Below are 16,405 nucleotides of genomic sequence, written 5' to 3'. Positions count from 1 at the left end.
TAGGGTGTGCATGACACATTATATTTTGTGGTTATGGTGTGCATGACACATTACATTTTCTGGTTATGGTGTGCATGACCCATTACAATTTGTGGTTATGGTGTGCATGACACATTATATTTTGTGGTTTTGGTGTGCATGATGCATTACATTTTGTGGTTTTGGTGTGCATGACACATTACATTTTGTGGTTTTGGTGTGCATGACACATTACATTTTGTGGTTATGGTGTGCATGACACATTACATTTTGTGGTTTTGGTGTGCATGATGCATTACATTTTGTGGTTTTGGTGTGCATGACACATTACATTTTGTGGTTATGGTGTGCATGACACATTACATTTTGTGGTTATGGTGTGCATGACACATTACATTTTCTGATTATGGTGTGCATGACATGACATTTTGTGGTTATGGTGTGCATGACACATTACATTTTGTGGTTAGGGTGTGCATGACACATTACATTTTGTGGTTATGGTGTGCATGACACATTACATTTTCTGATTATGGTGTGCATGACATGACATTTTGTGGTTATGGTGTGCATGACACATTACATTTTGTGGTTAGGGTGTGCATGACATTACATATTCTGGTTATGGTGTGCATGACACATTATATTTTGTGTTTATGGTGTGCATGACACATTACATTTTCTGGTTATGGTGTGCATGACCCATTACAATTTGTGGTTATGGTGTGCATGACACATTATATTTTGTGGTTATGGTGTGCATGACACATTACATTTTGTGGTTATGGTGTGCATGACACATTACATTTTGTGGTTATGGTGTGCACGACACATTACATTTTGTGGTTATGGTGTGCATGACATTACATTTTGTGGTTATGGTGTGCATGCATGACACATTATATTTTGTGGTTATGGTGTGCATGACACATTACATTTTGTGGTTATGGTGTGCATGACACATTATATTTTGTGGTTATGGTGTGCATGACACATTACATTTTCTGGTTATGGTGTGCATGACCCATTACAATTTGTGGTTATGGTGTGCATGACACATTATATTTTGTGGTTATGGTGTGCATGAGGCATTACATTTTGTGGTTATGGTGTGCATGACACACTACATTTTCTGGTTGTGGTGTACATGACCCATTACAATTTGTGGTTATGGTGTGCATGACACATTATATTTTCTGGTTATGGTGTGCATGACACAACATTTTGTGGTTATGGTGTGCATGACACATTATATTTTCTGGTTATGGTGTGCATGACACAACATTTTGTGGTTATGGTGTGCATGACACATTACAGTTTGTGGTTATTGTGTGCATGACACATTACAGTTTGTGGTTATTGTGTACATACATTAATTCTGGTGATTGTGGTGTATGTACTCATACAGCCGGCGGACCGTACCACTTTCCCGAATCAAATCCTGCATGTTGCGTCAAAGCGGTCGCAGTAGTCGACCGCTTCAAGACCTTCTTGCCTGATCTGGGTCCGCCGACCATGTATCTGTTCAGATTGGAAGTCTCGAAGCAGCCCAGTGCTGCACCGATAGGCATCATGTGACTGGGTCTAATCTGCGCTGAGCAACCTGAGTCATGTGATGCAATCTTGGAAGTGCATTGGAGACGGCATCAATTATCCTCTTGACGGGTCTTCATAACTACCAAATGAAGCCACCACCACAGCCAGAATTCCCCCGAGACCAAGTCGGGTTATTTTAATAAGAAATGGCACGGGGAAAATAAACAAGAGAATCAATCAACAGTAATCAATAATCTAACAAACCCCTTAACCCACAATCCGAATACACGCTCATGAACCAATGAAGAACGGGAACCTTAATTATTTACGTCCCTAGGGTCAAATCAATCACACCACAGGAGATATATATTAGAGGCTAGGGGTTAGACTATTAGAGATAGATATTAGAGCCTCAATACTGTAAGCTGCATCCGGGAGGATGCATTTTGCGGCCCACCGGCAAGATGCAGCAACCCCCACCTCTCCCTCCCCAAGTAGTGTAGGCTGATGCGCGTGTTTCTACTGCTCACCTCCCTTCCTCCCCCCTGCCGTCCCGTGTGTCTTATTTAATTGATGACACACGCTACCCTCCCTTCTCACTTACCTTTGGCCTGTTTAATGGGTTAGGGACCACCCATCTGCCAGTTGTCATCCAGGCGGTCCCTCCCCCTCTGGTCATGAGTTGTCCGAGCCTTCACTTTCTTGGCCAGATAGCGCTTCCGATGCCTACCAAAGCACAAAATGATACATTTAAGACAGATTGCACAGGGTAACACAGTAAATACATTGTTCAAAGGGATGGTAGTTTTTAGACACTGGGATAGGTGTACGTCATGTGGACGTCATCCGTCTGGACATAATAGCGACGCATATCTAATATCACATTTTATTACTTAACACTTGTGCTGAGACACTAATTGAGAGAATAACTACGCTATAAATAAAACCTCTCTAACCCACTAGGAGTCGATTCCACAACACTACATTGAATCTGGTGGTTATGGTGTGTGTGGATTCTGGTCATTATGGTGTGTATGGAATCTGGTGATTTTGGTGTGTATGGAATCTGGTGCTTATGGTGTGTATGGCACGATAATCATGAATCAAATTCAACTTTGCTTTGGTACCCGCATCCCAAAATTACTTAACGTTGAAATCAGGTCTTGGAACTCATCTCACCTGATATCCCAACCTCCCACCTTCCCACCCTGTGGACCCAAGGGGGACCGCTACCTAAAGACCGGCGACATGCCGTGCTGCCTTCGGGTTCGCTGCGCATTGTGAGGGTTGGAGACCTCGACGCGGGTCCATTCGAGTGCCAGGCCATAAACGTGGTGGGCGTTTCGACGGCTTCAGCCACGCTCACCGTTGAGCGGCTCGGTGAGGCTCGGTGAGGCTCAATAAACCTTGGTGAGGTTTCATGTGGTTTGCTACGTACGAGTCTGCGGGAGATTTGTGAACCTTTCAGTTTGGTAAGACTTGTGAGATTAAGAGAATCAAATCTTAAGTTACCGTCAGCCTCCTTTGGTAAACAAGTAAATAATTAATAAAATAATCAGTGCTGTAAGGAATCTGCAGGTAAATGTTAATCAAACTAAATAAAACAAATAGTTTTTGTATTGAGCTGATCGACGTGGAAGATCCCACGGTGATTTTTGGAATGGTCGGCCATTGTGTTTTGGTACCCCTGGCCAAATTCCAAGTTGTTGTCGGAACCTACAGGGGCACGTGACGTCGCATATTAGCAGGACAGTGGCACACCTCAAGCAGGCCAGAGTCCGTTACTGAATCCCAGTCAATAATGCGTCCACCTGATAGATACAAGGATATACAAGGAACTTTGAGACAGAAGGTCGTCTGGCCCATCAGATCCAGCACATTTCTGCCAATATCCATGAACCCCCAATGCTTCGACATACCAATCTAATTCCAGTATCTACCGTTTCTGCTGCCACTACCTTTCCAGGTAGGCAATTCCATGCATTGATTACTCTTTGAAAGACCCATAGACCCCTGACTTTGTCATCCTAACCTTCTTCTTTACTATCGAGCTATAGCCCCCAGTTCTTTTGCTGAAACGTTTTCTTTTTCGTTTTGCATCATTCTCTTGTAGCATGTTCTACATAATCGCACATACATGACATCACATACATGACTTTTGCATCACATACATGACAAGAATACGAGTAGACATCGGCGTACTCTGAAATAGGACGTTAGTTTTCGACATTGGCAAATGCCCTTGTTTCCGTGAGACGCGCCTTCGGTTCAGATGGGAACACGAACCGGGCCAACCCATTCCATATGATGCAAATGATGATTTATCCGTTTATGTTCATTCCCCGTCACAGCTTTGGGTCGCCCTTGATGGGAGAAAGCTTCCACGTGATGCATTCTTCAGTATTCCTTGGTGGTGCTTTGATCCCAAGACACCAAGTTATTTTTTTTTCGTAATTTATAAAAATGCCCACCTGTGTCTCCGGTTTCCTAATATACAAGCAATCCAGTGTAAGCTATGGGGTGGGTGTTAAGGTGTAGGTAGTTTGCCACACCTTCCAGCTCAGAAGAGCAAAACACATGGGGGCGAGGTGGTGTTGAATCTGGGGCAATGTACTGATGCAATGTAGGAAACTAGTAGAAGGCCTACCTCCGCCAAATCTGCATCCATACCTTAACTAAAGTGTAATCAGCTTGTTGTTGTCACCTCCTCAACTCAACAACCAAGTTTCACCGAATCTGTCCATAACTATTTGAAATATTGTTTTTGGCTCTGTTTTTCAATGGTGTCAGCTTGTCTGTCTAAGCCTGGTGATGGCTTAGCGGTTAGGGTGCCGGCTTGGGATCCAAGGATCCTGGGTTCGAATCCCGGTCGATCGCTGAATTAACGCCAGGGGGGTTGACTCAGCCCGTCATCCTTCCGAGGTCGGCAAATTGAGGACCAGTTCACTGGTAATTCCCTGTGTGTCGCAAGAGGCGACTAACAGGGTTGGCGGCAGGAAGGGCATCCGGCCATAAAACATCACTTCAAAAAGGGGACCATGGTGCCCGAAAAAGGCCAACCCCTGCTCTGCGGGGAAAAAATGTATGCTAAAGGTGGTTCTTTTTTTGGGGGTTTTTTTCTTTCAATGGTGAAGAATCGCTTAAATTCTCATATCCGATTCCGGATCTCCACCAAAATTGAATCGATTGGTTCTTGTCACGCATCCCAAGTTTCTTCTGAGCCCGTCTATAACTTTTTTGACATATCGTTCTCACAAACAACCAAGGAAAATGTCATGCAGAGCACGACACTTGTGAAATCCTTAAATCAAATTTGACCTTAAAAATTGAATGTTTGAATTCAAATACTCCCCCCGCCCCCCCACCCCCATCCCATCCCCGCACCCCATCTCAGATGTGTCTGGACCTTGATTTGAATATGGAAACAACACCTGACAAAATGCAGTGACATTCTCTCATGCACGAACAGCATGCATTCCCCCAATTCTCTCTTCGATTAACAACACCTGTTGAACCTGGGGAATTATCCCACAGAATGTCTTCCCCGGCCTCACTGCTTGGAATTGATGAAATAACATTTTAAAAATATTCTTCTTTCCAGTTGCTCCAGCATTCACCGTTGTACCGGCGGATGTGCAGACTTATCCCGGGAAAGATGCTCAGATCTTCTGTAGCGCCACCGGCAATCCAGCTCCCAGCATCTCGTGGAGTAGGGTGTGTGTGTGTGTGTGTGTGTGTGTGTGTGTGTGTGTGTGTGTGTGTGTGTGTGTGTGTGTGTGTGTGTGTGTGTGTGTGTGTGTGTGTGTGTGTGCACAAAGTCCACATCAATCACCATACTGTGTATGTTATAAATGACATGGATATCTCTGTTCATACTGGAATTGCAGACCATGACCCATAAGGAAGCACTTTGCGGTGTTGTGCTCTGGCAGGACGGTGGGCGGCTCACAGAGAGTGAAAAGTTCAGCATTAGCGGAGAGAGCGTCCTCACCATACGAGACGTCGGGCCTGGTGACGAGGGACGCTACGAATGCATGGCAAGGAACCGAGCGGGTTCGCTCTCTGCGGGCATGCGGCTCACAGTCACCGGTAAGCACGAAGGGAAGAAACGGGTTGGATGCGTGCCATTGTGGTGATTTCACCGATGATGTGATGTTCTTTGAGCAGCAGGCCCGCACTGGTAGTGGGCTCGCCTCCCATATGCCTGATCCGAGATTCATTCCCGGAAAAGAATCAAACAGGTCTATAAAACGGACGTTTAAATAATAATAACAATAATGATCATATGAGTTCCATTCCATGGAGCTTCAATGCAGGAATAGTCTATTACGCCCATCAAGCCTGCACAATGGTTGTTTGTTCTCTATCATTTTTATGGCGTAGTCCATAGGGCAAAGCCGTCTAGAACAGTGTTTGTCCATCTGTATGTATGTATGTATGTATGTCCCCTCAAACGTATACCCATAAGAGCTGAGGATATGGTCACATGACAGGGTTATCTGATTATGTCTGAGGTCTGGACATGCTGCTTCTGCTGTCTCAACAATGGATGGAGGTCCTCAATGCCAAACAGGAAACTAGAGCTGTCTCCCTTGACATATCACGTGCCTTCGATACGGTCTGGCACCCCGCTCTGCTCACCAAACTCTCCTCCTTTGGTATCCATGGAAATCTCCACGCATGGCTTGTGGACTTCGTCTCTGGTCGTAGTCAACGTGTGGCCCTGAATGGGTTTCTCTCATCTCCCCTTCCTGTTCAGGCTGGAGTTCCCCAAGGCAGTGTTCTGGGCCCTGTTCTTTTTCTGGTCTTCATCAATGAACTCTCTTGAAAATCCTCTCTATCTCTTTGCTGATGACTCCACTCTCTGCCGCTCCATTCTTCATCCCTCAGATCGGCAGTCTGCAGCCTCCTCACTCTCTGCAGACCTGGACAAAATCACAGACTGGGCAAACAAGTGGAACATATCTTTCAATGCTGACAAATCTCACACTCTTACTATGTCTCTCCGAAAAGACCGACTGGACAACCCTCCCATCTACTTTCTGAACAATCCATCATTACGTATATGATGTCATTACAGCGTAAACACCCACTCACTTTGAGAGCGGCAGGACGGGTCATTCCTCTTTGGGGTACGTAGATTACAGTCTCTCTTTGATCGGGTCTCAAGAACAATGGGTGTGTTCATTTACAAAGTTTCTTGTGGAGAGATCGCCAAGTGGTTTAAGCATTCGAGCAATCACTCCATTCAAAACCCTTAAGGAACGGCTGGCTTGGCAAGCGCTAGCTGGCTGCATGGTAAATGAGCACATCTCCAACCCCTGTGGGGCATATACAGTCACGTGAAAAAGTAAGTACACCCAATGTAACGTTTTGACTTTTTCAACATATTTCAACATACAGCTATTTGATCTTCATTTCAACAATATTGATAGATAAAGGTGATATAATATAACAAATATCATGAAACATTTACATTTTGTAGTCCATTGTAAAATTTAAATAAACATAAATGCAAATTTCGCATGTGGAAAAAGTAAGTACACCCCTACATTTATCACTACTTCAAATACCTAAAAGAGGAATCAGGTGCACCAGCTCAGGTGCAAATGATTAGAACATTGTTAGAGAGGATTTTGGAGGAACCCGTCTTATTTAAACCTCAGACATTTAGTTTGGTTTGCTCTTTGTTGTTGAAGTGTGCGTCGTCACCATGCCTAGATCAAAATATCTCTCGGAGGCCTTCAGAAAGAAGGTTATAGATGCCTACGAGTCTGGGAAGGGATTTAAAAAGATCTCCAAACTTTCATTCATTCATTCATTCATTCCAAACAATTTGAAATCAATCATTCGACTGTCCGGAAGATCATCTACAAGTGGAGAAGATTCCAAACAACTGCGAACTTGTTCAGGCCAGGCCGCCCCAGCAAGTTCAGCCCAAGAGCAGACCGCAAGATGCTGAAAGAAGTCTAACAACCCCAGAATGTCATCACGGGACTTACAGGTAGCTCTTGCCGCTGTTGATGTCAAAGTGTACGTGTCTACCATTAGAAAGAGGCTGCACAAATTTGATCTACTGTAAATTTCGGACCATTGAGCGCATCGTTGTATAAGCCGCATCCCCTAAATTTTAAAAAAAATCTGGAATTTAAACACACACAAGCCGCACTGGTTTATAAGCCGCAACCGTTTATTAACCACAAAAAGTGAGAAACTCGACAGCCAACATGGCCTTGTTTCGGTGGAAGAACCCTCCCGGTCGCTTGCCGTAGCACTCAGTGAGCCACGTCTTCATTAGCGTTTCATTCATCCACCCTTTCTTGTTCACTTTAATAACGATTCCTTTTGGAAACTTCTCCTTTAGCCACGTAACGCGTTTAAATATGACCATTGGTGGAAGTTTTTCTCCAGATGCCGTGCAGCTCAGGATTTATTTTTTTATTTTTTTTGAGTACAGAGTCGAGGCTCGTGAAAGAGCTAACATTTATCAAACAAACAAATCAAACAAACGAGCAAACAAAGTATATAAAAAGGGGAGTGGTCGACAAGATGGGGAGAGAAGGGGAGGAAGCACACAAACACAACATCTGAGAGCAGGGACATCGGGAGATGTTTTTGGAGGGAGAGGGCCTGGGGGGAGGCAGGATAGGTATAAAACGCAAGGACACCAAGGACTTCCAGGAAAAAAGTCAAAAGTCACCTCAAAAAAGTGGATTTGGGGTGAAATTAGCGGGGGTAGAAAAGATCAAGGTTTTGGATTGGGGAAGATAAGAGATGGTGGTGAACAGCCGTTTTAAAGACCTGTAGGGAGGAGTGGGATTGAAGAGAGTGAGGGAGTTTGTTCCAGAGTTGGGAGAAAAGAGGAATGAAGGAGTGAAGGTGAGCAGAGAGTCTTGATTTTGTCAGTTTAACCATAAGAGGGTTGCAGGCAGATCTTGTGCAACCTGCAGGAATATTTGGGGGACAGAGCCCAGAGAGAGCTGGGGGAGCAAGGCCAGAGAGGAGTCGGTAGAAGACGGAAAGACCACCAACCTGCCTGCGGTGATTAAGTGAAAGGCCCTCGGAGATAGCGTCATCGCGGAGATTCCAATGATTCTGAACGCTTTGGTTTCAACATCGTGAAGACGAGCTAGGTGTGAGGCAGGAGCACCAGCCCAGAGGGGAGATCAGTACTCCATTGAGCTGCGGATGAAAGCCTTGTATGTGGTGAGGAGCTCAGGTGTGCCAAGGAAGGACTTCGCACGACGGAGGATGCCCAGTCGGCGACTGGCTTTGGAGGGCAGATTTGAAATGTGGTTTTCCCAGGAAAGATCATGGCATATAGCGAGACACAAAAGCTTGAGTGACAGAACTTCTTGGAGAGGATTATTCAGAAAGTGGATGGGAGGGTTGTCCAGTCGGTCTTTTCGGAGAGACATCGTAAGAGTGTGAGATTTGTCAGGATTGAAAGACATATTCCACTTGTTTGCCCAGTCTGTGATTTTGTCCAGGTCTGCAGAGAGTGAGGAGGCTGCAGACTGCCGACCTGAGGGATGAGGAATGGAGCGGCAGAGAGTGGAGTCATCAGCAAAGCGATAGAGAGGATTTTCAAGAGTCAGAGAGATCATTGATGAAGACCAGAAAAAGCACAGGGCCCAGAACACTGCCTTGGGGAACTCCAGCCTGAACAGGAAGAGGAGATGAGAGAAACCCATTCATGGCCACACGTTGACGACGACTAGAGAGGAAGTCCGCCAGCCATGCGTGGAGATTTCCATGGATACCAAAGGAGGAGAGTTTGGTGAGCAGAGCGGGGTGCCAGACCGTATCGAAGGCACGTGATATGTCGAGGGAGACAGCTCTAATTTCCTGTTTGGCATTGAGGACCTCCATCCATTGTTGACACAGCAGAAGCAGCATGTCCAGAGTAGAGTGACCTGGTCTGAAACCAAATTGATGATCAGGGATCAAGCCATTGGAGAAGAGGAAAGATTTCATATCCGAAGCAATGATGGATTCCATGACTTTGCTGATAATTGGGAGAAGGCTGATTGGTCTGTAGTTGCTGGGAACTGTTTTTGCACCTTTTTTGTGCAAAAACACACAAAACCTTTTCTGTTTTTTCTATTTTTTCCTTTTCTGTTTTTGTGCTTTGTGGATGCAAGTAAAATTGGTTTTCTCGTGACCGGTTGTTTTTAAACAGATGGACGATTCGCCTTTTTTGTTTACAGTCCGATTGAGAGGTAGGTCAAAGGTCAGAGGGACCTCATCCATATTAATTATGTCCTGCGGAGCAATGAAGTTCTCTGCTATTTTCTCCTGCGTGTAGTTCCGAAACTTTGCGATTTTTTCTTCGAAGTTAGGAGGGAGTTGTTGACAGAGTCGTTCGTGCTCTGACAGGAAGACCTTTGCGTTTCATAAATCTGAAACACAATGACTGCCCGCCCTGAAATTCTTCTATTTTCTTTTCTGCAGCGATCGATCTTGCTTTGAGTCTAATCTGAACAGTAGAAACACCCCGACCATCCACTCTCTGTGTGTTAACCCAGTCTTCAAGTTCGTCTTCCAGTTCGGGCCATCGGCATTTCCTACCTCTGAAAGCCTTTGTTGACTTTTTGCAGCGAGAAAGTTTGCCCCTCTGCTTTCTCCAACCTCTGATCATGGATTCATTCACTCCAAGTTCATAGGCAGCAGCTCGGTTTCCCTTTTCAATAGCCAGTTCGATCGCCTTCAATTTGAAAGCTGCATCGTAAACATTGCGTCGTGTTTTCGGCATGATGGAAGTCGTCTGCGCAAGGGCGATTAACTGAATGTTTCATGTGTGTAAAGGCCGTGTGTAAATTTGGAGGAAAAAACCGTAAACAGTTATCACTAGCACACTTTTACAGTGAGTTTTGAATTCACGAAGAGTCAAAACCAGTTTTGAAACCTAATGTGAATCTAAACATAGACTGGAGACTGACGACAACAACTTGATTTGGCCTGAACGCGTCAGCAGGAAAACCCGCAACATCGGAAAATTCCATAAACAAGCCACATCGTTATTTTAGCCGCAGAGGTCGAAGGTGAGGGAAAAAGTTGTGGCTAATAGTCCGAATTTTACGGTACATGGGTGGTGTGCCAGGAGGAAACCGTTGCTGTCCAGAAAGAACATCAGGGCAAGACTAAAGTTTGCCAATGAACACCGAGGCAAAGACCAGCACTTCTGGAACAATGTGCTCTGGACAGATGAGTCAAAGGTAGAGCTATTTGGCCACAGTACCAGAAGACATGTTTGGCGAAAACCAAAGACAGCATTTGACCACAAGAACCTGATACCAACTGTAAAGCATGGTGGTGGAAATATTATGGTTTGGGGCAGCTTTGCTGCATCAGGGCCTGGGTAGCTCATCATCATAGAATCCACTATGAATTCTTCATTGTACCAGAGGGTGCTTGAGGATAATGTGAGGCCATCTGTCGGAAAGTTGAAGCTCAACCGAAGGTGGACCTTGCAAACATGACAATGACCCTAAACATACCTGTAAATCCACCAAGGAATGGCTGAAAAGAAAGAAATGGAGGGTTCTGGAATGGCCAAGTCAAAGCCCGGATCTAAATCCCATCGAGATGTTGTGGGGGGATTTGAAACGAGCTGTGCATGCAAGAAACCCCTCAAACATCGCACAGCTGAAAGAATTCTGCATGGAGGAGTGGGCAAAAATTTCTCCCAGTCGATGTCAGAGACTGGTAAACAGTTATAAGAAACGCCCACTTGAGGTTGTTTCTGCCAAAGGGGGCAATACCACCTATTAGAGCCAAGGGTGTACTTACTTTTTCCACATGCGAAATTTGCATTTATGTTTATTTAAATTATACAATGGATGACAAAATGTAAATGTTTCATGATATTTGTTATATTATACCACCTTTATCTATCAATATTGTTGAAATGAAGATTAAATAGCTGTACGTTGAAATATGTTGAAAAAGTCAAAACTTTGCATGAGGTGTACTTACTTTTTCATGTGACTGTAGATTACAGTAGATCTTCGCTCAGTTCTGTAAGTAAAACTTACCTCACGGATGTCGGGATTCCTCCAAATTTCTTTGTTTAATGTTATAAACAGCATTAGCGACTGTTTAAAAGCTAATCAGATGTGTTTGTGGTTTATAATATTTTACAAACCCGGCTACGCCGCTGTTAGACTTTCGGTCTTGTTTTTTTTAATGCTGAGCATCCAGTAAGGAAGCAGCACGTACCATTTAAAATATATATTTGGGAAGTCTCGGTTAGGGTTCGAACTTCCAAGCTCTCGGACTGAAAGTGGACCCTCTAACTATTATGCCACAGAGTTCTACAATCACAGGTGGATATCAAAACATCTCGTATGAAATTTCGCAAAACTCGGCCTGTAAACCTTTGACACAGGGTGACAGATTTTCCCTGATAAGGTGAGAGGACGAGTGGATTATCCAAAGTAAGCATATTGTAGTTTGTAGATGTGACGCATCTTAGGCTTAACTGGTTTTCCTGTATGTGTATCCCTGCATATCCTTAGTCGACCCGGAGCAATGATAAATGGCAGGTTTTGCAATCTTTATTTATTTATTTAAAGAATAATAATGCATCTTGTACAAATTCTGAGTTGACGTTTCAAAATTCGAAAAATTGCGTGTGACGATGGTGAAGAAAATGTTAGGTGGATTGAAAAATGGAACGAACACAAAAGACAGCCTTCTGATCCATGTACGCGTCCAACAGCGCCGGAGAGTAACCGTACCGGAGACGTTTTCGTCGAGAGCTCCCTGCACGAAGCTATCCACAGCGTCGACCAGGCTATCAATTCCACGAGAAAAAAACTCTTCGACAGGTGCGTTCCAGATGGACAAAGGGACCTGCACGTGGGTTTGAAGCATCATGTGCTGGTTGCTTTTTCTTCTTCTTCTTCCTCCTTTTCCTGCAAATCCTTAAAATTTCCGGTCGCAATATAAGGATTACTTGCAATGCCCTTTTGTGCTTAGTTGACAATTCCTTTTACGACTTTTCTTGGTCTGTGTCATTTTTATTATCATCATTATGTTTTGCATGTGTGCGGAAAACTCTGCAGGAATCGATGTGGGGCGAATGGAGTAAGGTTCAAACCGATTGGCGTAGGGAGCGGTGGGACGCCATGTGGCAAGAGAGAGAGAGAGAAAGCCAAAAATCAATAGTCTCTCGGGTTTGCGGGAAACGGGCCTGTTTCATATTGAGGAGCCAGATGTTGTTGCTAGTGAGTGGGAATGGAGCGTGAATCCCAAAATGGGCATATTAAAGAGACCGACGAAATCATGGCGTCCTCCTCTTCCTCCTCCGTCCTCCAAAGCCCTCGTTATTTTGCCGCTCGGCACATCTTAAAATGGCAGATAAATGGCTTTTCCTGGATGACTCGAGTCTATCCTTCTTTTTCGTGAATTTAACATCCCAGAGAGTTGTATTTAAGATGGGAAATTGTTTGCAGGTTAAAACTGTAGTCTTCGCTTATTTCCATTTTGCGGCGTTGCGATGATTTTCGAACGAGACGAATCGCAATTGTGAAGTCGATTTTGTGTTGATGTGAGTGAAAGTTCTAGGTTTGGAGGACGACGGTGAAGGTAGGGGCTCACGACTACGGGGCACGGGAATTTGTTCGAACACCATTTTGGTTTCGGGTGATTTTGAAGTCTTTCGACCTTGTGTTGTGGTTTCCTTCTTCCATCTTGGATGGTGAGGCGGCCGACTTCAACTTTTTCAGCTGTTGAAGAGCATATGGAACATGTCAGAGGAAGTAGTCATTGCATCCTAAACTTAGCCTAATTTAACTATCTCGGTGTAACCTAGTGAACAATTTGTTATTTATTTTTGATGAAATTTATAGACTAACCTGCTTAGAGTTCCAAAACACCTTTAATTTTTTTTGTTATTATTACATCCTCAGGACACCGCGCACCCCAAACGACCTGTTCGCTCTTTTCCGTTACCCACGAGATCCAAACACCGTGGAGCAGGCCAGGGCCGCCGAGGTCTTCGAGCGGACTCTGGATCTGATCCGTGAGCACGTACGCCGAGGCACGACCGTGGACCTCAACGGAACCGGTGAGTCCGTGAGCAGGTGATGAGATTTTATGGATTTTTGACATTTCTTTTGTTCCGTCTCATGTGCCGCATTGAGAGGGTTCCAAAATCAGTTTAATGTCATGTTGTGCATGATGTGCATGATGTGCATGATGTGCATGATGTGCATGTGCATGATGTGCATGTTGTGCACAATCATGTGCCGCATTGAGAGGGTTCCAAAATCAGTTTAATGTCATGTTGTGCATGATGTGCATGTGCATGATGTGCATGATGTGCATGTGCATGATGTGCATGTTGTGCACAATCATGTGCCGCATTGAGAGGGTTCCAAAATCAGTTTAATGTGATGTTGTGCATCATGTGCATGTGCATGATGTGCATGATGTGCATGTGCATGTGCATGATGTGCATGATGTGCATGTGCATGATGTGCATGTTGTGCACAATCATGTGCCGCATTGAGAGGGTTCCAAAATCAGTTTAATGTCATGTTTTGCTCTTCCTTTCCATCCCTTGATCATCTTCAGCGTTTGGTGATGTGCATCCGTTAAGAACTCGTCGCCATAATCAATGTTGCAAAAACTTTCTTCATCTATCTATAATTCCACTAATCTCTGTCTGTGTGTGTGTGTGTGTGTGTGTATGCGACCGCTGTTTCTCGACAACTACCGGTCCGATATACTTGCAACTTGCCAGGTATATTGCTGGGGACCCGAGGATGTGCCTTTTCAAGGTTTCATATTAATCGGACAAGTAGTTACCGAGCTATGTCCAAAAAACGATTCAACCAATCAGAGAGCAGCGAGTTATCACGTGTGCCGAACGTGGCGAACAGACTCTGCCTCGGACGGCACATTTGAGAGCGTATTCATTTATTTCACGTTGGCAAACTATGTTGGCGTTAAACTATGTTTTAAAACTAATTAAAACTACTTTGCGATTCATCGTAACTGCGATTCGTAACTGCCGTTCGCTTTGGCTTTGCGAATGGACCAAACCATTTCATGTAAATAGAGGGGGGGGATTGTCACCGTACTCGCAAGCCGTTCGCTTTGGACCAAACCATTTCATGTAAATAGAGGGGGGGGATATAATTTTAGATATAGATATAGTACGGGCATGCCCTAGTTGTATACAAAGTCTAGGCTTGTGGAAGAGCTACAACATAGAATGAACCGGGAAGCAACAGAAAGGAACAGTGGAGAAGGGGAAACACCAACTGCAGGGCTGAGGGACAAAATAGACTGAGACTTGGACAAATAAAGGATGTGAGGTAGCATGATGGGCGAGGGAGGACGCATGGTGTGGACAAGGTGGGTACAGAAGTGGACAAGGTGGGTACAGAAGTGGACAGGTGGATACAGAAGTGGACAAGGTGGATTCAGACGCGGACAAGGTGGATACAGACGCGGACAAGGTGGATACAGACGCGGACAAGGTGGATACAGACGCGGACAAGGTGGATACAGATGCGGACAAGGTGGATACAGACGCGGACAAGGTGGATACAGAAGCGGACAAGGTGGATACAGACGTGGACAAGGTGGATACAGACGCGGACAAGGTGGATACAGAAGCGGACAAGGTGGATACAGACGTGGACAAGGTGGATACAGACGCAGACAAGGTGGATACAGACGCGGACAAGGTGGCTACAGACGTGGACAAGGTGGATACAGACGCGGACAAGGTGGATACAGACGTGGACAAGGTGGATACAGACGTGGACAAGGTGGATTCAGACGTGGACAAGGTGGATACAGACACGGACAAGGTGGATACAGACGTGGACAAGGTGGATACAGACGTGGACAAGGTGGATTCAGACGTGGACAAGGTGGATTCAGACGTGGACAAGGTGGATTCAGACGTGGACAAGGTGGATACAGAAGCAGACAAGGTGGATACAGAAGAAAACTCTTTGACATCTTTGCCAAAACTGAACAGCAGCAACAACAACAACATCAACAACAACAACAACAACAATAACAACGAGAACGACTCAGTAGAGAGCATACCTCCACCTGGTGAACAGTTTCCGTTTTGTATCTCAGAGTCGACCAGCAAATCACAATACAGAATCACATTTAATAAAAATCAATCACAGGAATCACCATAGGTCCAGCCTTTCATACCCTGATCTACCCCTCGTTTTTGGCCACATCACTCAATGGTGAAGAATCACTCAAAACATTTCTACTAGCCGGATCCGGATCCGAATCTTCATCAAAATTGAATAGATTCTTCCTCATCACACACACAACCTGTCCAACAAGTTTCGTCCAAATCCGTCCATAAGTTTTTGAGATATCCTGCTATGTATCGTTTTGGCCCCATCTCTCAATGGCGAAGAATCACTTAAATAATTAAATAATTCTCATATCCGAATCCATATTCAGATCTTCACCAAAATCGAATCGATTCTTCCTCGTCAGACACACAACCTGTCCAACAAGTTTCGTCCAAATCCGTCCATAACTTTTCGAGATATCCTGCTATGTATAGTTCTTAGCCTGATCTCCATGGTGAAGAATCGCATAAACATTCTAGTAGCCGGATCCGAATATTCACCAAAATCGAATCATTTCGTCCTTGTCACATACGCTACATCTCTGCCAGATTTTCTCTGAATCTGTCCACAACGTTTTGAGATATCTTGTTCACAAACGTACAAACAGACAGACAAACGGACAGACAGGGGTGAAAACAAAACCTCCATCCACCTTTGGTGGCAGAAGTAATGAAGACGTTGAAACTGGCTCGGAAGTCTGATAATGAGGGATTCTTTAGGATTGTTTTGGGTTACCAGTACCGATTCCTTTGTGTTGTCGGAAA

At 44.7% G+C, this 16,405-nt stretch overlaps 1 protein-coding gene across 2 annotated transcripts in view; it reads left to right on the top strand.

Annotated features, from left to right (window-relative positions):
* The window catches only part of LOC137439111 (peroxidasin homolog), a 106,959-nt gene that overhangs the window by 54,711 nt on the left and 35,843 nt on the right, over window positions 1-16,405 (top strand). For both annotated transcript variants that reach the window (XM_078767767.1, XM_078767768.1), the window contains 5 exons: window positions 2,737-2,895; window positions 5,117-5,229; window positions 5,448-5,604; window positions 12,239-12,347; window positions 13,431-13,588. In XM_078767767.1, coding sequence (XP_078623893.1) covers window positions 2,737-2,895; window positions 5,117-5,229; window positions 5,448-5,604; window positions 12,239-12,347; window positions 13,431-13,588 — 696 coding nt within the window. The remainder of the gene's footprint in view (window positions 1-2,736; window positions 2,896-5,116; window positions 5,230-5,447; window positions 5,605-12,238; window positions 12,348-13,430; window positions 13,589-16,405) is intronic.

This window comes from Myxine glutinosa, chromosome 13 (genome assembly GCF_964187855.1).
Source record: "Myxine glutinosa chromosome 13, kmMyxGlut1.1, whole genome shotgun sequence".
Taxonomy (NCBI): Eukaryota; Metazoa; Chordata; class Myxini; order Myxiniformes; family Myxinidae; genus Myxine; species Myxine glutinosa.
The sequence above is the reverse complement of the archived record's forward strand: the minus strand, read 5'-3'. Positions and strand labels throughout refer to the sequence as shown.